The sequence below is a fragment of the Episyrphus balteatus genome, chromosome 4 (genome assembly GCF_945859705.1).
Source record: "Episyrphus balteatus chromosome 4, idEpiBalt1.1, whole genome shotgun sequence".
In the NCBI taxonomy this organism is placed as follows: Eukaryota; Metazoa; Arthropoda; class Insecta; order Diptera; family Syrphidae; genus Episyrphus; species Episyrphus balteatus.
The window spans coordinates 32,084,174-32,108,237 of NC_079137.1; the positions used below are offsets into that span (position 1 = coordinate 32,084,174).

General features: G+C 30.4%; 1 protein-coding gene and 1 long non-coding RNA gene across 2 annotated transcripts; one reads left to right on the plus strand and one right to left on the minus strand.

The window, feature by feature from the left end:
• Positions 1-382: 382 nt before the first annotated feature.
• LOC129918586 (uncharacterized) lies at positions 383-3,172 on the plus strand. Its single transcript, XR_008772974.1, has 3 exons — positions 383-483; positions 541-792; positions 3,019-3,172. It is a non-coding gene; the product is annotated as an uncharacterized LOC129918586 (long non-coding RNA).
• On the minus strand, positions 3,103-11,230 carry LOC129918583 (leucine-rich repeat neuronal protein 3). Its single transcript, XM_055999202.1, has 7 exons — positions 11,096-11,230; positions 10,685-10,838; positions 6,632-7,174; positions 6,381-6,568; positions 6,223-6,317; positions 3,833-3,945; positions 3,103-3,768 (listed from the first exon to the last, which is right to left on the minus strand). Exons 2-7 carry the CDS (start codon positions 10,826-10,828, stop codon positions 3,319-3,321), a joined length of 1,533 nt encoding a protein of 510 aa, XP_055855177.1. The 5' UTR covers positions 10,829-10,838; positions 11,096-11,230; the 3' UTR covers positions 3,103-3,318.
• Between the last annotated feature and the right edge of the window lie 12,834 nt (positions 11,231-24,064).

Here is a 24,064-nt window from a genome sequence, read left to right on the forward strand (position 1 = left end):
TGGGAAACTTTGTAACTTGCAATGCACTGATGGCTGCACAGATTTACCATGAAACAGGGCCAACTAGATGCGCGTTGGAGTGTGTGGCTCTATTGATGCATTAAATGCGATGAGTAGAATACGCATGGAGTATAAAGTTGATGATGTTTGCGATCTTGATTTGTTTAAAAAAATTAAAGCTTTTTCCAAGGGTAGTTTGGCTAGTAGTTTCCGAATACTTTCACAATGCGATAAGGAAAGAATTTTCACGTGTTTTTGCCTACGAACAAAAAAAAAAAAAACACTCATCAGCAATTTTTACAACTTAAAAAAATCTACTTGTTCTATATTATCAAAGCAAAGAACATTAAATTTTGTATCAAGTTTTGTCAAAAAATTAAAAAAATTGTGCTTAATTTTAATTGGAAAATGTATTGCCCGTTAGAAGATCCGGAACCCCAACCTTGCCCTAGAAGGAATAAGAACAATAGTTGGTGTTTAAAGGTATGATTACTTTATCACATCAATGTCATTTTACTTGCAAAATGTTTTTATTTTAAGGTCTTTGGATTTGCTTTAGGTTTTTGTGCAGCCTCAACAATTTTTTTACTAGTTTATTATTCGATTTTGTTAAAATCTGAAAAGGAACATGATGTTCTAGTAAAATTTGAGAAGATGCTTGAGAAGAAAAATCAAACTAATTTTAATTTATAATTTCGAAAATTTATGAAAATGTATCCAAATACTAATTCAGTTCTGGGGGCTCCACATGGCAGTGGATTTGTGTTGGACTATTCAGTTTTATATGAAGGAGTAAGTTCTTTTTTTTGGAAATTCCAATTTTATATTAATTTAAATTCAAATCAATTTAAAACAAATTTTGTTATTAGACAGATGATATGTACCTAATTGTTTTTTTTTTTCTCGTCAATCTTTTTACTACACTTTCGTTTTCACCGATTTCTCAGTTCGTTTTTTTAACCGTGCTTATTTTGTCTCGTTTTTCCATTCCTACGGTTTGAATTTTTTAGAGTTAAAATTGATGTAACAGTAAGCTACTAGCCACAGCTAAAAACTGATTTTGTGCCAAAGTTGAAGAAAATTGTTCCCAAGTTATTCGTTTGGATTCTATCCGAAATTATCATGGTGAATCAACCATATCATCCATATGACAACTCAACATGAGTAACGTCGTTTTTGGTTGATCATTAGATTATTTGTTTTATTTGACAAGTTTTTTTGAATTTTCTTAATCTTCTAATAGCATCTCCCCGTGCCAGATTTGATTGAAGTGGAGTCAATCACCGACTTTAACGATATTTTGGATTTTCTGAAGTTATTTTCAACAATATAATTGAAATTTAATCAGATTTTATTTAGTTTTGACGCAATACTATACAAAAATAGTTAAAATCAAATTGATCAATGTGATTTCCTGCGGAAAAAAATGTTTGAACTTAAGTTCTCCCTTAAATAGTGAAACATGGTTTTTTGTATAACTTTTCCAGATTTTGCCAATTTTCTACCTGAAAGCTTTGCAAATGCCTTCTAATGGTCTCGACGCATCTAAACAAATTTATGACCTCGGAATTTAAGCAATGTGTTTTTAATGCAATTACTTTTTTTGCTATAAACATTTTTATTTAAATATGTAGTTAAAACTAAGTGGAAACAAAAATCAACTAGATATAGGTTTGAAGTAAGTTTGTAAAAAATCATTATTTTTAATGCATTTGTTTTCCATTGCAAATTGAAAACAAAATAATAATTAATTCATATAAGATTTCTATAAAAAAAGTATTTATGCAACTAAAAATATTTTTGCAATTGTAAGAAATTCGAGGAATATTAAAGAAAATATTGAAAGCACACATTTTGCAATCTTTTTTTTCAATGCAGACACTTCTTTTTTTAATGCACAATATTGTGATTTCCAAAAAAAAAGTTTATTTTCATTGCAAATATTTTTCAGTTACAATAAATTCTTTTTTATATTGTTTTGAATACATATTTTTTAATGCAACAAATAATTTTTTATAATGCAAAATTGTTTTATTTGCAGTAAATATTTTTTTAAATTTGTAGTGCATTTTACAAACCTGGCTTAAAGTACTGTTGTATTATACATTTCAAATAAAAAGCATTTCATTTAAAACCGTAAAAGACTGGGATGAACGAGTTACCAAATTCTGAATCAACAAAACGGTCTTTCACCAATTTCAGTTTAGATCATTTCTTTTGACTGGGTTCGGCCCTTTTCTTGGAAAACAAAATAACTGCTATCGTTTGTTTACCTCTAGTTCCTTACCTATGTATAACAAAAATCATCGTTTGTCCACCCTCCGTTTAGGAGATTTTCCAAAAAGAATTTTTTTATAGCAACTCTCAAGAAATATATCGTTTTCTCTAAAATCCCTACAAATATATTTTTTTTTTTAATTTTTGAAAAAAAGGTAATTTTTGGGGATTTTGGAATTTTCACTCTGGTGTATGCGTAATTTGTATTGGGATTTTTCAGTACAAAATCTTTTTTTTTGAATAGCTTCTAATCCTAGGGTGGACAAATCGACTCGAGGTGGACAAACCACAGAAATTTGAATTTTGAAAAAAAAGTAGTTTTGGGTATTTTAGAGACTTTGAAATTTTCAGTAGGTACACTGTGGCGTATGCGTACTTTTTATGGGAATTTTCAAAATTTGTTTTTTGAATATCTCCTAAACGTAGGATGGACAAACGATGATTTTTGGTATGTATTCATTTCTCTAGGTGGACAAACGATGGCCGTTTGAATTTTTGAAAAAAAAAAAAAAATAAATTTCTGGCAAACGGATTTCATCAAAGGGCAAGGTCTTACAACTTACTCTCTACCATTTTTGAGTGCGGGGAAAAAAAACCTTGAAATGGGTTAAAGAGTCTCATGTTTGCTATTAAACTTTTTGTTAAACCGTCAGTTTCTGAGCTTGTTACGTTTTTTCAAACATTGTGTACAATCAGCACTATATAATTAAGAAAATAATCAATTTATGTGTTTATTTGTAGATAATTGGTTGCTGTGTTACTGGATGCGGTATATTTATCTTGGTTGGATTGGCGTTTGCTCTAATATATCTCATTCAGCCAGTATTTAATGCTTTTCGACCTGCATTCAATCAAACAAATGATAAAATTCTTTTCGATGATAGTTGATATTATTTTTTTTTTATCTTATATTTATTTCTCATTAAATCAATCAACATAACCCATCATTTAATAAAACTAAATTAAAATAAAAAAAATTAAAAAAAAACAAAAATTCTTTGGCTAGAAATATTTTCTTCCCGTGTACCTCTTTTTTTTCACTTAGATATGAAAATCATCTTGGAAACTTGCTCGGTTGTAAAGTGATTGTCCAGTGTGACCTCTGTTGAACAACAGACCGAAATATCCCCTCCGATATGCCAAAACAGCTCCAAGAGAAATTGGTATTCCAACGAAAAGTCCTATAAGCAAACCAATCAGCAGGCGTCCGTCGCTACTTGTATCGCTGTCGCTTTCGCAGCGAAGGATATTTTTATCATGATTTAACTCGCTCAATTGTTTTGATTTCCATGCCGATGGAGCACCACAAACAACATCTTTGACGAGCAACGGTGAAGTTTCATTGATTTGGGTCATAAGTGTGTGAATTAACCAACTGTTATCGGAGTCACAATTCCAAGGATTGCGGCGTAAGTCGATGGATTTTATTTTATCCCAGCGTTCGAAGAGATCATGATCTAGGTGAGTAAGGTTGTTGTTGTGGAGGTTAAGCTAGTAAACAAAACAAAAAATCGGTTAAGTTTTATATAAATGAAAACAAAATTTTGGAAAGTACCTCTTCTAATGTTGGATAGTCAAAGATCAATGGATTCACAGTTGCATTAGCAAAAGCCTTTGGATCAATGTATGACAATTTAGGGTTGTCGGAAAGTTGAATTTTCTTTAGACCTAAAATAAAATTAAAATAATTTGTTAAAGAAGAATTTATATTTTTGTTTATGAATGTAAGGTAGTTTTAGAATCATATAGGTAGAAAAAATTTACTTTCTAAAAAAAACTCGTTTCCAATGAGAAAGATCCTTGCAATTTTTCTGTGTTACGAGTGGTTCTGGGGATATTGAAACCTTTGTGTTTTTCAAAAAGGCATTGCGGACGCAAAACAATCGAACAATCGAATTTTTTAACGTTTCTGACGTCACAACTTTTTTCAGGGTCCCTAAATTTTGATTCAACAATAAACCAATGTTGAATTTAGCACACAATTTTAAAATTTCTATTTTTTTCTGGCATAATTCAGTGGTTCGGACCGATAAACTTCACTACCTGGATTTTCACGATTTAAAGTCTATAAATAAAAGCTGCGATTTTCAGTTTGGTAAACAATTGACTAATTGGAGTCTCTTTTCTCTACTTTTATAAAACCATAACCTGACTCATGCCCATTTTCAATTGTTCACATTGATTCAAAATATGTGAATACGCTGGTACTTTAGTTTATTTAAATATAAAATGCACGACTGGGTAGCACGTACTTGGTCTTGTTGTTCAAAGTATCTTTATCTTAAATATCTTTTGGAAATTTAAGATTTTTTTTTAGTGTCAAGAAAAAAAATTAAAAAAAAAATCGAAAGTTAAAAAATTAAATTTAAGAATTTTTTTTTCAAAAACTTTTTTTAATTTTTGTTTTACACTTTACACTTCAAAATGATGTCTGTAAAGTTTGAATAAAATTGACTGATGCTTTCATGAAATATATGAACCTTAAAAATATGTAAATTTTTGAAAAACGGCAACGCCATATTTCCGTTCTCCGATATTTTTGAGAAAAACTAAAAACGCAGTTATATTAGAATCAATAAGAGTATTACGTACATCAAATTTAATGAAAATCATTGAGAAAATTGCAATTCCTCGAAAACGGTCTATGGGTACGGTGACCATCAGTCCCGCTTTACCCGGGACTGTCCGTATTTCTACAGCTTGTCCCGGGTTTTTATTTAAGAAACCCGGGACGTATAAGTGTCCCGTATTTTGTAATTTGTCCCGTGATTGTCCCGTATTTCGCATTCTCTGATTTTATATTCAATATTTTAAATACATACTTTGTACGGAAAACAATGGTTGGAAATTAAAATTTTTCTAATTTTTCGGATAAAGCATTGAGCCTAGTACGCTAATGAAGCAAAACGAAAATTTTTCTAAGTCTCCAAAGTCAAAAAACTTTTGCTGCAAGAAAAATTGCCTGGACAAATAAATGGGAATGACAAACGATTGAAAACTCTCCATATATTCTAGCACAGGTAAGAATTTCGTTCCCTACCCCACTAACAATTTTGCTTCTATAATGCTTTACAGAAGCAACCTTTGCATCTATAAGGCTTTATAGAACCAAAATTTTTTGTCGGGTAAGCTGCGTATTGCGTAAAGCAAATTTTCGATTCGAAAAAATTAAAACTATTTGTATGTAAGACATCCACATCAGTTATAATTTTTTCTCAAAATGTTTAATTTAAGTGTTATCACTTACTTATTTTATGATATTACCTGATGTTTATAAAATTTTATGAATTCGCAAAAACTAACATCGTATAGCTAGATTTTTCACCCTCAAAAACCGGTAAAAACACCCATATATTGCGTTTCCTTTTAAATCTATACTCAACGAGGGTATAATGTTAAAGACGTTTAAGATATGAGTAAGGGAATAGTTTTTTTCAAATTAACTCGAAAAATATGGGTCATAGAGAAAAATATATTACGATATAAGTTGTAGAAAATAAAATTTTCTACAAGTTTTGCCTGAATTGTTTTTATCAAAAACCAAAAATGGCCGAGTTATTCACTAAAACTGTTTTTCCTTTAAATCCAAGATGGCGGCTTTGGCCCAAGCTTGATTTTCCCGAAAAACTGGTTTTAAGTTCTCAGTGACCCCCTTTACCGCTCTATTAAAAAAAATTCACGATTTAATTTTATTCCATTTGAAATGTTTATATTGACTGGGCTACTTTTTCTTTGATTCAGCGGTAGCTGTATCATCATTCTCACAATAAACAGCAGATGTCATTACATTTGTTTATTCCAGCATTGTTTGAGTCTATCTAAATTTAAGACATTTTTCATTTTTGATCATTTATGTCGATTTTTCACTCAACTATCTAAATTCTCTAACTTATTAATAACTTAATTTTAATTAAACCCCGAAGTCGACAATTATTTTTCATTTACCTTGCAAATTGCTAAAAGCTCCTGCTCCTATTTTAGCTAGATCAGCTGAATATGAGATGCTCAAGAACTCCAGTTTAGGCATTTTAGGAAAAACACTATTTGAAACAAAATTAACAAATAAAAAAAAATCAATTTCATTTAAAATAAAAAGGTCTCACTTTTCTTTTTCTAAATTAACCAAAAGATTTTCGTCAAAAGTTAGGCTTTTCAAGTTCACTGCCCTGTCAATACCGTCAGGAACTTCATCCAAAAGATTTCCTGTTAGAATTAAGTTCTCAAGATCTCTTGGTGCGTGTAATAAATTATCTGGCAAGTCCTTCAGTTCCATGTAGGATAAGTCCAGAGTCTTTGAAAAATGCAAAAAATCAAATATTATACATTTTGATACTGTCAACTTATAAAACTTTACCTTTAAATGAACTAATCCAGTGATAGCAACTTCAGTTTGATGATCCATAACTTGAAACTGATTTGAACCCAAATTCAAAATTTCCAATATGGGGAAATGTTCAAAAACATCCGCATCTAGAGAATGCAATGCATTGTGTCCCAAATCCAATTGCTTAAGATTTGCCATTGGTTGGTAGTTCTGGGCATTGTAGTTTCCTTGAAATACTTCGGGACGAAGGGATTTTGTTGTTAAATTATTATAACTCAAATCTAAAATTGTCAAATTAATAAAATTCCGGAATGCAGCAGTTTCAATGCGATTAATTAAATTGTGCCCAAGATAGAGATTTTGTACTGAGGCTGGTTTTAATGGTGGAATATTTGTCAAATTATTGTGTTCCATTCGAAGAGTAATGAATTGTACATTGCCATTGGTGATTGTATTCCATTCGTCATCGTTGAACCATTGAGTCATTGATTTGTTGTTACAATTCAACTCAAGAATATCTATGATACAGGAACATCTTTTACAGAGTAAACTGTCTTTTGTGATGACCACAGGCTGAAAAAAGGTGAAGAAAAAAATTCGTGTTGTATACTTTTAGGCAATTTGAAAATAGCAATTTCAACAGTAGAGTTAAAAAAAAAATCTTTATAATTCAATTTGCTACAAAACAAAAACCTATTAATTTCTTAAAAATGTTTTTGGTGAAATATTTTTTTTTTAAGGTTAATGTTGTATGCATGTATGTTAAAGGCTTCGCAACATGTGACATAAATTTAGCATTTATTTTAAACTTGGTTGCTTCCCTTGTTATGACATCTTTAACCCAAGATAACTATTGTTTCTTGGTTCTTATGTTATATTTAAAATTATTACTAGATTTCCTTAGGCTCATAATTTTCAATAAATTTTTTAAATGCAAAGTTTGTAGGCTAAAATCATGGAGGTGAAAAGTTTGGGTTCCAGTTATTTTGTTTTAATGAAAACAACTTTAAACTTTTCTAGATATCAAAAACGATAATAAATTTAATTCTTATTAAAAAATATTAAACTTTTATAAGTTCTTGAACTTGAACTTGTGATTATAATTCAAGTTGCTTAAATCTTATATACCTACATAAAATGCGAAGGAAAACAACGTTTTAAATGTAATTGAGCTCCAAACACAATTGTAGATTTCAGTCTCTTTTTGTACTAATCCAGTAACTAGACATTATTATCTTTCAATTAAGCCTTGGAAACCTAAAAAAATATTTAATGGAATATTTTTTACGAATTTTTAAAGATATGTTACATAAGAGTAACACTGGTACCGAAAGTGTTAAGATGCATTTTCCGAAAAAAAATTTCAAAATCTTTAGAGCCGTAAAAAAAACTAATTTATTTGATAAATAAATATAAATAATTTTATATAAATAATTTTAACTTATAATTGAATTTTTTTTAGCAAGATTGTTGCAGCCATTTCCGTGAAAGAGTGAAAGAAAGATTGACGGACTTGCGGGACCCACTTGTTTTGCATTCTCTATTATTATAATGTAATGATTGTTATATCAACTTTTTTACGAATGCATAACTTCATACATAATTTCGTACCTACTCCTACAGTCAATTGTCATATTTATTAGCCCAAGCGAAAAAATACATCTTTTTGAAAAGCTTAAATTTTTTGGTCTGATTTGCTTATACTCATTATGTAGAAACGAATTTAAAAAAAAAAGTAAATAAAATTCATGCATTTTAACAGAGAATAACATACATACAAAATGGGAAAACATCTTTTTTGGAATTTTTGTATGTTTCCCTTTTAGTGCAATAAGAACTTTCATTCTACATTGCATACTTTTTAAACATGATTAATTGTAGTTTAGAGCTTGTTATCATTCTACCATTCATCGTAAAGATTTTTCAGGAGGTAGTTTTGAACTGTTATAAGGTTTTTAGAAAAGCTCTGAAAAGACGATTTATAATGAATTCATGAGTGTTGGAGAATTGCTAGACCAGGTCAATACTTCAATTTTTCATTGACGAATAACGTGAAACTCAAACTTTATGGCAAAAACCCCATTTTGTTATGTACAGATATGTATAGATGCTTCGATGCCTCAAAAAACAATTCCGAATTCGTAGAATCAAAACGTACTCAAACTTCTATTTTTTGTATTGGTTCTGTTTTCCAAAATGTTAAAAGAAGCTAAAAGGAGCTTGGAATCCCTTTTTATCTCATGGCGAGACTCAATGTTGCCAGAATATTTTAGAGGCAAGGAGCCAAATTTGAAAAATCTTGGAGCCAAAAATACCCGCATTTAATAATGGTCCACAGAAACGCTTGCAAGTTTGGTTAATCATTCTTCAAGTTTAATTATTTATTTTCATTTTGGGGTAAAATTAAATTTGCTGTCTCTGTTTATATCTCTGATGGTGTATTTTTATAGTTGAAGCGTTTGGATGAAGAAGGGGGTAAGTGACATTTCGAGATATAAGGACTTATAGTTTTTTGTTCAGAACTTTTTTCGTATTCCAATCTTAATAAAATTGAATAAACTAATAAAACAAGAAAAATAATAGCTTTTTAACAATGTTACTTTTATTTCAAAACAGTAGCTCGGAATATTAAAAAAAACAACATTTTTCAGAAAAAGAGCAGAAAAAGCTTTTAAGTATTTTGAATTTTTAAGAATACAAAGGGGTTACCTACGTAACAAAATTCATTTTTTTTCTTTTTTTTTTGAATAGTTGTTTTCTGTTCGCATGGTTCCGATAAAGCTTTTTCATAAAACCAGTGGTGTTCCCTTGGTATGAACAACATTTGTTCCTTTAAATTTTGTATCTTTATCTTTTTTTCTCAGACGAAAAAGTCTTGTTTTTTTATTACACCCAAAAAGGAGTTTAGTGCTGTTACCCCATTCTTCCACTCATATTATGCGGTTTTTTTCTCGGACGAAAAAGTCTTGGTTTTTGTATTTCACCCAAAAACGAGTAAAGTGCTGTTAACCCATTCTTCCACCCATATTATACGATTTTTAGTTGTTAGTAACCCTTTTATACCAAAAATTAAAGCGCTAAATAAGAAAATACTAATCGTAGCCTGACGTAGATTAGACGGAAATTTAAGTTTTCGCAAGACATCCTCATTTTTCAAAAAAAAAAACGAAAATCGAAAAAATGTCACTTACCCCCTTCTTCATCCAAACGCTTCAGTTGTAAAATGCTTTTATTTTAAAGAAGCCTTAAATCGCCAAGTTCAAGATTTAATAAGCCAAGCTTTGATAAATCGGAAATAAAAATTTTGAGGGTTAAGTGAAATGTCTAAGGAGCTTATTTGGCTATAAATAGCTAACTCTAGCAACACTGCGCTGGTCAGACTTATAACGTCACAAATTAATTATATTCGAATTTTGGACTTTAATATGGACCTTAGGCTCGGCAAAAACTAAGTATTATTTATTAAAATGCGTTTCAGAACTCGAATAAAGGACTTTACCAATTTTAGTGCGTTTACACCTGCGGCTTCACTACATCTAGCCGGTAATCAAAACAAATCAAATTAATTTCTGTTAAGTTAAAAAAAAAAAAAAAACACTTATCTTAATGCTTTTAATAAAAAGCTTCTACATTCAAAATGACTATCTGATTTTAAGCAGTTTTGATTGGAGGTAATATTATATTAGGTTTTGTGTTAAAAAAAATTGTTTACTTTTTATACAGACTGTTTTGGAATAACTGATAAGATTATATTAAAAGCGCAATCCAAATTCTCACATCACAATTTGTCACACATTTGACATTTCAATGTGATTTAAATAGAAGAACGTTTCTATTAGCACAATTTTCAGTTTTACACTTTGAAAAAAAAAACGTGAAATTTGTTAACACTCTTATTCAATTTCTTCAAGTTCATGGGTTTCAAGTTGTAAAATGTTTTTTTTTTTTTTTCTTTGAGTTAAAAATAAAATACAAATACAAAAACCCATTCAAAAAAATGTAGTTAAAGGTTTTGAAGTTGTCACGATATAAGTATGTACGTAATTATCATTTCCACTTGTCTAAATACAAATAAAATCTTACCTTGACAGTTGTTGTTGTTGTTGCTATTGTTGTTGGAACAGTGGTTGAAGTTACAGGTGTCACAGTAGCATTAGTATCTGCTCCATTTATAGAAGCTATTGAAATGACCCCAACTAAGAAAGCAAGGAACACTTTGAACTTCATATTTTGTCACCTGTAGATAATATTAGTATTTTATTAATAAATCTATTTGTAGAGATTTTGAAACAAATTCTATGAAATATGATTCACATTAAGCACTTTCTTATCAAAAAGTTTTATCAGAAAGATAATATATTTTTGAATTTCTGATTAAACACATTTTTATATTGTTCTTTGGAAAAAAAAGTTAATTACGTCAAAATAGAAAAGAATTAGAATGTCAATCGCAATAAACACATTTTTTTTTTTATTTCATTTTTTTGTATTCACCTATATTATTGTTGATTTTATATATAAATTTTAAAACAATTAGTTAAATCTAAAAGAATTAACTTATCACAGGTACAAAAAAAAAAGGTTAAGGAACTACGTTTGTTGAAACTTTATATGAAACTGATCGATACGATTTTGCCATTTCTGAGTGGTAAGTATCTATATAAGCTCTTATCACTTTGACTGCAAATGGTATCTAATCTTATCGTTGATAATATTTTTGAGAGAGCCATGTTACAACAGGTGTGGTTAAGTGTTGCTATTGCTGTATTTGAATTTGTTGAATTAGTAGAGGGAGTATAAAAAAGCTTTTCTGCAAGAACTTTTCATACATCGCAGAACAAATATAGGTAATTGACATAAGGTCGGTTGTAATTAAAAATACATATAATTTTTGTATTTTAATAGATATAATATCCTCTATTTGGAGTATTTGCCAATTAAGGAATTTAAGGGTTCTAAAAATTGTTAAGAGAAATGTCGAAAAATTTGGAATTTAGAACGTCATAATAGATTTTTTCAAAAGTCTGATTTTATGCCGTAAAGTACACGTCATACTTCTTATGTATATGTATTGTATATTCATGACTCTTTGAAATTCAACAAGCGTGAAGTAGATAAAGAATTCTTCTTCTTTATTGAACTTCGAAAAGAGCCAACCCTTTTAGTGAGAAGTCGGAGTCTACTAGCAAAATAAAGAGTTTATTTACTATATTTGGATTTAATATCGAGTAAAGTAAAAGTAAAACGGAACAAAAATATTAGTTTCTTGTATTGATTTATAGAGTCCCCGCAAACTACAGACTTTCTATCTGCCGATAGTTTAGTCGGGTTAAGCTTCTAGTGTGCACACAGGAGGAAATATTATGGTTTGAAGGCAATTGTGTAGCAAAAAAACTTTTTTTCGATCAAACAAACTTTTTGATCGGCCGATACTTAATCGTTACCTAGTGTGCGCACTTTTATACATTTCCATACCGATTAATAGAACGAATGTCGACCGATAGAAAGTTTGTAGTGTGCGGGGGCTCTTAAGAAATGTTTCAATATTTTTGGTTCATTAAGTTTAAAAAAAAATACTTGACAGTCAACAGTTAAAAATATTATGAGAGCATATGGTGGCATGAAAATTCAAGATAAATGGAATATAAAAAGGGAAAAATAAATTGCCCACAAACAAATTGGGGAAAAGGAGGTGGTTGGGCGACAAATTCGGGTTAGTGTCAATAATCGTAGTATTTTACAATTTCTGACGACAAACTTGGTTAAAAATTACTTTTTTATATTTTTTTAAAAAATATTAAGCTTTGGGAATATTTTTCAATCAATAAAGTTGCGAAAAATATTTTTGATTTTTAAAAAGTTAGGTATGTTATGTCTCAGATTAAAACCTTTTATTCAAGACTATCCATCAAACTACAAATTTATTTAAAAAAAATATTGGGAAAAAATTGAAAAAGAAAAACGATTTTTTAAGATCGATTTTCCGCAAATGACAGTAATATTGGCCAGCCAGATTTTGTCATAGAAATAAAATTGTTCATTTCCAATATACTTTAACCTTCTGAATTTGGATCTAGTATCAGAATTGATCTAACACAGAATTAAAAAAAAAAATAAATATGTAGGTAAATACAACTTAAAAAATTTTTTTAAATGTAAATAAAAACAAAAAAACACAGCTCGTAAGGGACATTTAAGGACCGCTATAACTCTTACCTATGAAATTGGTTGTAGATATTGTTTTATTAAAATCTTTAAGTTAAATTGACGGGAGCAGCCTAGCTGCAACTCAATGCATTAGAACATGTTAAAACCTTTACTGTATCGCAGGAATTTTTGTTCGGCCAAATTCACAGTACGTTGTACATAATCTTGCATGCGACATTTAGAAGAATATACCTCGCTAGATAGGTATGTAAAATCGTTTTTTGAAGTGGGATATAATAGAGTTAATGGTCCCATCATCATAACCTCTGGTGCATTGGAAGTTTTTGCAGTTAGACCAGGTAGCGGCTGGGCTGTCTTATTCTTAAGCTTTCTATAGCTTCTTTAACTTTTATGCAAGATTGGATCTTCGGTATAGAGGTTGATAGCAGATATTTAGATATTTTATAAAACCCTAGATTTTTAATGTTGATTTAATCACGAAACTTTTCTATTTATTATTTTATTTATTTTCTCATTAACGCATCCTCTGTCACCTTTTCCGGTAGGTGCATTCAGCAATATACCCATGAGTTAATTTTGGAGTTTCATGTTAACCTATGGGAATATCAGCTGATTCCTAAATGTCGCTATTTTGAGAACACTGTTGTTGAAAAGTTTCTCACTGAGGCACTAACTTTGAATTCTGGCAGCTTCAAGACGTCTTATGTGGAATATCGTCTTTTCATTTCGGACTTTCTTTTTTGGAATATTCAACTTTTGTTTTTAAATGACTGATCGCAAAATAGTTAAACAAAAGTGAAAAAGATTCTTGTGGGTATTTATAAAGATCCCATTTTGAGGCTAGCGTACTGGTAAAGAGGAATATGAACTTAAGCTTTTGTTACATTCTAAGAAATTGGACAAAAAACGCTTTCTAATCTTTTTAATTCTTCATTCAGCTAAAATTGAGAAAAACCGAAAACTTCAATTTAAAAGTGCAGCAAAGCAAAAAGTGGTTTGAATTTTGTTTCATTAAAAGTACATCCATCGCAAAACAAAACTCCATTTTCTAAAAATAAAAACTAAAACCAACACAAATCTCTTAAAACAACTATTTGCTGTTTTACACGGAGTCATAAACATTCTGTTTAGTCCATCAAATGTCTATCTCGGCTGTCTATTAAAATCTCTTGAATGCATCGTAAAATTGACGAACCGTAAGTCCACCAGAATATATATGTATGTTTAGCTCCTCTTTCATGGGTCATGCATTTCCATCGAAACCAAAGACCATGAAAAAGGAGGGAATCCTTTTATTTTCTTTTTCGACATCTCATACGTTCCCTTCGTCATTTAAAAAATTCTTTTTATTATTTTTTTTTGTTTTGTTTTTGAAAAACGTTTCGTGTGTGTTTATGTTATTTTTTTATTCTGAAAATTTTTAATGGAATTCTTAATGCTACTAGAGTTACTTTTATATACATATCACGAGAAGAAGAAGAGTCCGCCTCCACCACCTCAGTTGATGTTTGGAACCAAACTAAATCATTAAAAATCTTCTATAGGGTAGGTGTTTAAACGGACCCTTCCATAAACAATACCAAATTAATGTGATTTTCTAAAAAAAGAATTTCTATATGGTAACCCAAACCGCAAATGGAATTTATAGTCTCAAAGTCGCCTTTTTTTCTTGATGTTGAATTAAAAAAAAAGGAAAAAACAACTTCGACATTATTCTAATGACCCTGGTAGAATCTCCGAACTCTTGAACTATCAATGAGTGTCAAATTTCAAAACGGGATACGAAGGATTCTTGTTCCTTTTATACTTAGCATAGATCTATGAATAATGAAAACAGGTCGTTTAAATGATTTATCGCTACATTGAGAATTGAGTTAGTCCTATCAAACAAGTATAGGTACATAGTTGGAATTGTTTAAAAGAAATATACGTACCTTCTTAAGGGAAACTGCACTTAGCAAGTATACATGTTTGAAGAGACTTTGGGGCCACTTGAGAGTTGAGATATTCCTACTCAAGGCTGTGAGGAAATACTCAAGCATTTACTTGAGGATTTTTCAGTTCATATACATAAAATAAATCAAACGCTTTGGTCTAGTGCTACCTTGTAGACTAGAGTCCAATTTAAATAATTTCGCAAATGATCTCATTTGGGATCTAGTCGAAACCGGCTTTTAAGCTGATGGATAGATAAGTTGTCGATCAAGCACGCTATTTCGTTGTGTTCAACTGATCTGTCGTATTCTATGAAGTATGAAGTATTTTCTACTGATAGCATGAAGAGCTTAAAAATGAGCGGAGTCACTTTTTACAACTTATACGTCCGCTGTTATCTGTGAACGTAGAAGTATGTGGATTAGAATCCGCGTCCAAAAAGCTAGAGCGTGTAGGTTGGGTTTACCCAGGAGGCGCAATTTTCTTAAAAATTTACTTAATTAAAAAAAAAAAAATAAATTACTAAAAATCATCATTTTCACATACAATAAGCAATAAGTCTTTTATATTGTTTTAAAATAAAACTGTTTTATGAAATATGTAGTTTATGAAAAATTAATTTTTAAAATGATAAAAAAAATTAAAATTGTGGAACTATTTTTTTTTCAAAATTTTGTATTATTATAGTCCAAGCGGCGACCGTCGAGTTACTTAGCTCATAAGGTTAGAGGTTAAAATTAGTGTCAAATGAAAGATAAGTTGATACTGAAAATAAAAAAATAGGGTTGCCACTTCTAAAATGGGAACTTCCCTGTGGCAACCCTATTTTAAAGGAAAAATTGTCACATAACTAATACATTCATATCTTTGTTGTTTGGCCAGATAAAAAAAAAATTTTGAAAGGCCAAACGAAAGCCAAAATAGTAAAAAAAAAAATAAAATAATATAAAAAAAGTAACCCTACAAATGTGGCAACCACATCCAAATGAAAACAACACTGACAAAAATCTTCTTTGAACAAAACAGTATAACTTTTTATGCACTAGAAAGCTAAACTAAACACCATATTTTAGATAATACTCTCTTCTATCTGAAAATGTCGGGTGCCACCTCGCAAATGTAGACAAGTACTCGGCAACCCTACTCAAATGCTAAAAAACCCAAAAATCACTTGTTTTTTGGCCAAAGTGTATAATATTTGATAGTGTTAAAATCTGTAAAATACATCATGTTTAGCTTAGACTCTCTTCTATCTAAAAAATGTCGGGTGCCACCCTGCAAATGTAGACAAGTACTCGGCAACCCTACTCAAATGCTAAAAAACATTAAAATCACTTGTTTTTTGGCCAAAGTGTATAATATTTGATAGAGTTAAAATCTGTAAAATACATCATGTTTAGCTTAGACTCTCTTCTATCTAAAAAATGTCGGGTGCCACCCTGCAAATGTAGACAAGTACTCGGCAACCCTACTCAAATGCTAAAAAATCCAAAAATCACTTGTTTTTTGGACAAAGTGTATAATATTTGATAGTGTTAAAATCTGTAAAATACATCATGTTTAGCTTAGACTCTCTTCTATCTAAAAAATGTCGGGTGCCACCCTGCAAATGTAGACAAGTACTCGGCAACCCTACTCAAATGCTAAAAAACATTAAAATCACTTGGTTTTTTGGCCAAAGTGTATAATATTTGATAGAGTTAAAATCTGTAAAATACATCATGTTTAGCTTAGACTCTCTTCTATCTAAAAAATGTCGGGTGCCACCCTGCAAATGTAGACAAGTACTCGGCAACCCTACTCAAATGCTAAAAAACATTAAAATCACTTGTTTTTTGGCCAAAGTGTATAATATTTGATAGAGTTAAAATCTGTAAAATACATCATGTTTAGCTTAGACCATAGCCGTATTTAGGGGGGGGGGGGGGGGTTTTGGGTGTTTAACCCCCCCCCCCCGAAATTTATTTCAGAAAATCAAAAGATACCTATATTATAAACATATACAAGTCTAATATATGCAGCACTAAATAATTTGTTTTTGTATTTTAGTGATTTGATTACCTATACGAAAATCTCCCTTAAAATCACTACCAATTTTGCATCGTTGCAGAAGCTGTCGATGAAGTTTGTATAAAGGAAAACAAAAATTGTTTGGTCCATTACAAAGAGTTTTTATCTCTTTGACCATTTCCTTAAGCACTATGTTAACACCTTAAAATGCTCTGACTAAACTATGCTTGCCGGGACTAAACTATGCTTTTTCAAAGGGTTTCGGTGGCCGAACTCGAATCCAAAGACGGACTTATTCGATCACATCTCGTGTTTGAAATATTACCCTTAAATCTATTTAAATCTTTCAGACATCTTTTCTACTGTCCGAGATATCTTCAGTTGCTTATTACCCACTTTAGTTCTATGTTAACCTTAAATCCAGTATGTAAGCGAAAATAAATGTATCGATTTTTTCAGAAACTGTAGTACCTACCAACGCCAGGAAATAACCTCGAAAACTGGTAAAAAGCGGGATTTTCGATTTTCTACCGGGAATATCTCAAAAACGCGATGTGATAGAATTTTTCTGAGTTCGGATTCGAGCTCAAAGTGTTTGGGGCATCTCATATTTATTTGCTTTTAATAGCAAATATCGAAAAGTTCTGTACCAATCGCTTTCAAATTTTGACACAATTCTTTTAGAAACTGTTACAAATTTAATTTTAAAAAAATAAGTAAACGCTAAGAAATAACTTTGAAAACTGGTAAAAATCGGCATTTTGATTTTCTAACGGGAATATCTCCAAAACGTGATGTGATAGAATTTTTCTGACTTCGGATTCGAGCTCAGCCTATAGAAAAGTATACCCTGGTTTCTGTAACAAAAACCTTGTTGACCAGTGTAATTAGCTCATGTGAAACAACTTGGATTATATAAAATTTTGGTTTTTAAGTATTGCTAATTTCATTTAGAACTCAATAGATAGAATGTACCTGTCAATTTTCTGCTACAAAATTTCAGTGCAAGAAAAAGTCCATTTTTCAATGTTTTATACATTAAATTGTACGAAATAATTTTTTTTATGAAGCCTTAGAATGGTTAAAATTTGTTTCTTAAAAAAAATTTTCTTGCTCGCTAACGCTCGCAATTTATATCAACCAACTTATCACTCTTTGTACCTACAAAAAAAGAGATGCCGCTGAATATTCGGCCATTTTTAAATTCGTTTACCGTAAGCAGGGCTTTTTTAAACTTTTAACTACGAATTTCTCTCCTAAAAAGGATATTGGCAAATTTTTCGCTTCTACACAGTTCAAATGACTATTTGATTTAGCGGGATTTAGAATCGACTGCAGTTACATATAGTTGATACAAAGTATTGTGATTTCTAAAAAAAAATTTGTTTGGTCTGAGCTAACCCCCCCCCCCCCCCCCCCCGAAATGAAATCCTAGCTACGGCTATGGCTTAGACTCTCTTCTATCTAAAAAATGTCGGGTGCCACCCCGCAAATGTAGACAAGTACTCGGCAACCCTACTTAAATGCTAAAAAAAAACGCAAAAATAACTTGTTTTTTGGCATTTGGATAAGGTTGCCGAGTACTTGTCTACATTTGCGGGGTGGAACCCGACATTTTGTAGATAGAAGAGAGTCTAAGCTAAACTTGATGTATTTTACAGCCTTTAACTCTATCAAATATTATACACTTTGGCCAAAAAACAAGTGTTTTTTGGGTTTTTTAGTATCTGCATAGGGTTGCCGAGTACTTCTCTGCATTTGCGATGTGGCACCCGACATTTTTTAGATAGAAGAGAGTATTATCTAAAATATGGTGTTTAGTTTAGCTTTCTAGTGCATAAAAAGTTATACTGTTTTGTTCAAAGAAGATTTTTGTCAGTGTTGTTTTCATTTGGATGTGGTTGCCACATTTGTAGGGTTACTTTTTTTTATATTATTTTATTTTTTTTTTTTTACTATTTTGGCTTTCGTTTGGCCTTTCAAAATTTTTTTTTATCTGGCCAAACAACAAAGATATGAATGTATTAGTTATGTGACAATTTTTCCTTTAAAATAGGGTTGCCACATGGAAGTTCCCATTTTAGAAGTGGCAACCCTATTTTTTTATCAACTTATCTTTCATTTGACACTAATTTTAACCTCTAACCTTATGAGCTAAGTAACTCGACGGTCGCCTCTCCGACTATTAAGTTCTAATTTAGTTTTCAAAATTCAATGTTTTTTTTTTTTTTAATTAAAATAAAAATACTTACTTTTTTCTTTATTTTTCCTTTATTTTTGTTTTTAATTGACTGGTCTTGTTGGTTGGTGATCTCCAGTCGTGTGAACTTGACTGTACGCTTTATGCAAAACTCTAAGATGTTATTATGTTACCAGCTCTTGATGCTCGAAATTCAAAAGAAGTACAACTTTTTATTTCCTTTCCATAAAGATGAACAATTAACTTCTATTAAAAATAAGTTTATTATTAAAAAGCAAATTGACAACTAAATACAATATTGCAATGCTAAAAAGTTCAGTTATCTTTCAAAGTAATATTGGTCCGGTGCTTGATCAGGGGCGTACACTCCCTTGGGGCAAGCGGGGCGGCGCACAATGGGGCAAAATTCAAAAAAGCTGGCATTTAATCGAATCATAAAGTTGAGCTTTGTTTTGAATAACCCAACGATTTCTCTTTGGAAAATAATAGAGAATCAGAAATGAGAGAGAAAAAATTAATTTAAAATACGTGTAATTCAGGAGATTGTCTCAAAGGAAGAGAAATATCACTTCTGGGTAGAATTTTTACGACTTTCTATCATTTTGGGTTGTTTAGATTAATTTTGTACTGTTTATTATTTATTACTTGTACAAAGTTGATTCTTTTTGAAATGGAATCAGTGAGGTCTAGTAAGTTCTAATAAATTTTTTTTTTATGAAAAATATGCATTCAAAATATTTTAATTCCTAGCCAAAAATGAAAAATAACCTAAAATTAATGTGTTTTCTGCACTCTTCTGAAAACTTTAGTCTTTTAGTTGTGATCGCCGTAAAACGCCAATAAGTTTTAGATGTCATTTTGTTCTGGGTTTTATCTAGTTTAATAATATGAAAAGTTTTCTTGCTACTTTTTGCTACCCTGCGAGAATTGTTCATTTTTAGTTGGTGACGTCATTTTCCATAAATGCTCATTTTTTAGTCGAAATTGAGAGTGATAAAGACATTTAAATTATTAAATTGGTTCATTTATTATATGTGTACTTATGTATAATAAAATATTTAAGAAAAATTAATGGAATAAATTTATTTAAACAAAATAAAAATAAAATAATAAAAAAAAAAAAACATAAAAAATTTCAAAAGTGGCAACCCTAATTTTAATTTTTTTTTATATATATTTGCAATTGCATTACTATTTTATAAATGGCATTCAAAGTTTAATTGAAACTGATTGAGGATTTTCGCGAGAAATTTCGAAAATCTTAAAAAAGTGTATGGGTGGTAACCCTAAAAATGGGCGTGGCCATTCGATATTTTGGCTATGAACTAACATTTGTATCAGTAATACTTGTTCCAAATTTCAAGTGTCTAGCTCTATTGGTTGATTTAATGCCACCTTTTTGCTATTTTGCCCCATTGTGCGGCGCCCCGGGGCCCCCGGCCGACCACAGGGAACCAACTGGAGACGATGCAGAGAAGGAAACTGTAAGCATTAATTGAGTTACGAAGTAAATTAAAATGTATTTGAATTACTTCGGAATTCGGATACAAGGGAAACAAATTATGTCATTCAGTGTAATGTATAATGCATTGGTAGCCACACAATATATATTGATTTAATAAAAAGGTTACCCCAGGGGCTCCAAAAAAATAAACTGCTTTTTTAAAAGAAAAATTATAATTTTATCTTAGGACCCCAAAAAATATTAATTGAAAAATCTTTGCAAAAAAAAAAACAACTTCAGGCCAGGGGCCCCAGAAGCCTTTACTTCAGGAGGTAAAAAAAAATTAAATTAAAAAAAATTGTTTTTTTAAATTTAATTACATTTTTGTTGATGGATTACTAAATATGACTTCTGGGCTCCAAAAATATTATATGAAGGGTCCCAAAAAATAATAAATAATTTTTCAAGAACCCCGTTAGTTGAGAGGCAATCAAATATTAATTAGGGGACCCCAAAATCTATTACTAAGGAGCCCAAAAATATTCATCAAATTTTCTTTTGGCATGACAAATTATATTTGAAGATCCTCAAAAGCTATTATTTCAGTGGTTCAAAACAATCAAATGGAAAATTAAATATCAATTCAGGGGCCCCAATATAAATACATCAGGGCCCAAAATAAAAACATTACGTTATTGGTGGCATTCCGAATATTACATCAGAACAGAGGCCCCAATACCTGTTAATTCTTGGCTCCAAAAAAATTATATTATATTTTAGGGGCCTCTTAGCACTTAATTTTGAGGCCCCAAAAATAATTTTTCAGGTGCCCCAAAAGAAATAAACTATGTTTGATGATGGAAAATCAAATGTGTACATATTACTTCAGAACAGAGGCCCTAAGCTAAAAAAAAATATATTTTAGGGGTCTCTAAATATATACATTTATACATTAATATTTTGGGGGCCCCTAGTACAAGTATTTACTACTTTTTTGATAGAAATTTTAAGTAAGTATAACAAAGTGCACTACGAACATATTAAAACATTAAAATAAACCTAAAAATAAATAAGCCATACAAAAAAAAATGTATGGCGTATACGTACTTTTTTTGTATCAAAGGGGCCCCCAAATATCAAAGGGGCCCCAAAATTTAGTCTTGTCCCGGGGCCCCGGCGACTCAACGTACGCCACTGTGCTTGATAACTCCTATTCCAATAAAATAATAAGCATCATCATCTTAGGAGCTTCATTGTAAAATGATCGGTCTTAAATCTTAAAGATTATCAAGGTCTCAAGAAAATGGTAACATGCATCAAATATACCTTGAATGCTTCTATTCTGTAGTTGGATAAGTTTAATGGTAATAAGAAGAACTTTGGAATGACCAATAAATAAACCCCTCTCTTTTCATGACATCTTCATTTTTTGTTCACCCTTACCTAAAGTGTAGAAAAAATTTCAGTTGCAAATGATAACAAATGGTATACAATCCTGAATAAGTAAGAAATGCTCGGATATTCCGTTCCTAGTCCCTTTAATGTGGAGCTAATGCAAGAATTCTACTTCTCAACAAATTTCAACTTTTTAAAATCAAAATCAAAAATCATATTGGTTTCTATAAAGCATCTTTAGTTTTTGAAACATTTAATTTTTAGTATTTGGGGGCATGCTCAAACTATTTTTTAAGTTTTCCTTATTTTGAGAGTTTATTAAAATTTTCCGGGAAAATTTATATTAAACTTTAATGTATTTGGGGTCAGTAGAGCTCTATTTTTTTTTAAATATTTTAGTTTTTCAAATTTTGGGTGTAATTTCGAACTTATTTTAAAGTTAATTCTTATTTTAACATTTTCCAGAAAGATCTTCATCGAATCTTATGTATTTGGGCTTACTAAGCCTAAAAATCACACTGGTTCCTTTCTAGGAGCTCTAATTTTTTTTTTTAGATCTCAATCTCATACTTTTTTAGTTTTTCCATCACATGCGTTTTTAAAGTTTTGCCGATAAAATTTATTTCGAATGTAATGTATTTCAGTTCAGTAAGTAAAATAAAAATACAAAAAAAAATGTTAAATACCCAAAAAAATTTTTACAAAAAAAAGTGTATAAGAATTCTTATGCCTTCTAGAGGTATGAATAATTTAAAAATACTATAGGTGCTAGGAAAAAACTAACGTGGTTTTCGAAATAAACACCTTCCATTTAGTAAGAATTGATATACAACGGTCTAGAAAATTTGTGTGTGTTGGGCAGTGTTATAGACGATATGAAAAGAGTTGAGCTAATCTCCCAAAATTATAATTAATAACACTGGTCTGCAAAATTTAACTTTTTTTTCTATTTCAAATAATTTTTTGATATTATGAAACATTAGACTTTCCTGAATCTAAATCTGGTTTCAGAAAAATTCTATCAGGTACAATTTTTGTAAAAATGTATAAAATTAAAACTATTTGTCGCATTGAGCTCAAATTTAGAGGACTAATTTTTCATAATATGACCTATCGATTGACACCAAATATGTTCTGTAAAGTAAACATAAATGTATTACTCATTTTTTAAAAAAATGATTGACAAAAAAAGCAGACATTTCGAAATCCTTCACTTTTTAGTAAATCCTACATGAACAAAAGCACCTTAATTAAGGAAAATGTAAAATATCAATGCCCATTATATTAAAAAAGTCAAATATGTAAAGAAAACCAAAATAAAATACATTAAACAAAATTTTTACGTGTTTTGTAATTTTATATAGGTACTATTTTCTATTTAGAAATATCTTATTTGTAATAAACCATACCTTGTAAAACTTCAGATTTGTTTCTACTAGAAGCAATAGTACACTTTTCTTATAGTTTTTGATGTGCTGAGTTAGAATCCGAAGTCAAAGAAATTCTATCACGTCAGGATTTTAAGATATTCGCATTAAAGTATCACAAAATCAAGTTTTTTTTTAGAAAATCTCAAAAAAACTACTTTATCTCAAAAACCAGAGCTGACCGAAATTTTTTGAGTTCGGATTCAAAATCAGCACACTAAAGTCCATTAGAAAAGTATACTTTTGTTCTAAGGAGAAAGATATATTAGTTTTTAGAGATCAGTTTCTTTATGGTAAGATATGCCAAACCTACTAAACTTACTTAAATTAAGATATCTTGGAGAAGAAAAGAGATATTGAGAAGATTGAAATTGAATTTGAAAGAAAAAAATAAGTTCTTTCATAAACCGTATCAATTTTAATTGTAAAAGATTACATTGTGCCAAAATATTTCTTCGAAAACAGCAACAAAATAGGTTTTAGAGATTTTCTAACGGGAATATCTAAAAAACGTGACGTGCTAGGTCAATTCTGACTTCAGATTCGGAATCAGCATACAAAAATTCTTTAGAAAAGTATAGTTTCATTTAAAGGAGGATTTCCTTGCAGACCAGTGCACCGGCGGATCCAGGGGGGGGGGCACGGGGGCACGTGCCCCCCCCCCAGAACTGGTTCATACTTAAAGCACATCAAATTATAAGAGTTGTTAAACTATATGAATAATAACAGAAAGAACTTGGGTGAAACTCTTGTCTATTTCTGGCTGAAAATGCGAATTTTATTGTTTGTTGCATCCCTTTCCCATGAAAAGCTCCACCTCACAAATAAATAAACGACTATTTGTTGAAGGGTAAACACGAATGTTTTTTCGATAAAAAAAAAGT

Bases quoted from the DNA above. Each gene is read 5' to 3' on its own strand.
- LOC129918583 (XM_055999202.1), bottom strand. From the start codon at position 10,828: ATGAAGTTCAAAGTGTTCCTTGCTTTCTTAGTTGGGGTCATTTCAATA. The intron at 6,569-6,631 runs GTAAAGTTTTAT...CATTTTTCAAAG, and splicing joins CTGGATTAGTTCATTTAAAG to ACTCTGGACTTATCCTACAT. The intron at 3,946-6,222 runs GTAAATGAAAAA...ATTTTATTTTAG, and splicing joins AGCTTTTAGCAATTTGCAAG to GTCTAAAGAAAATTCAACTT.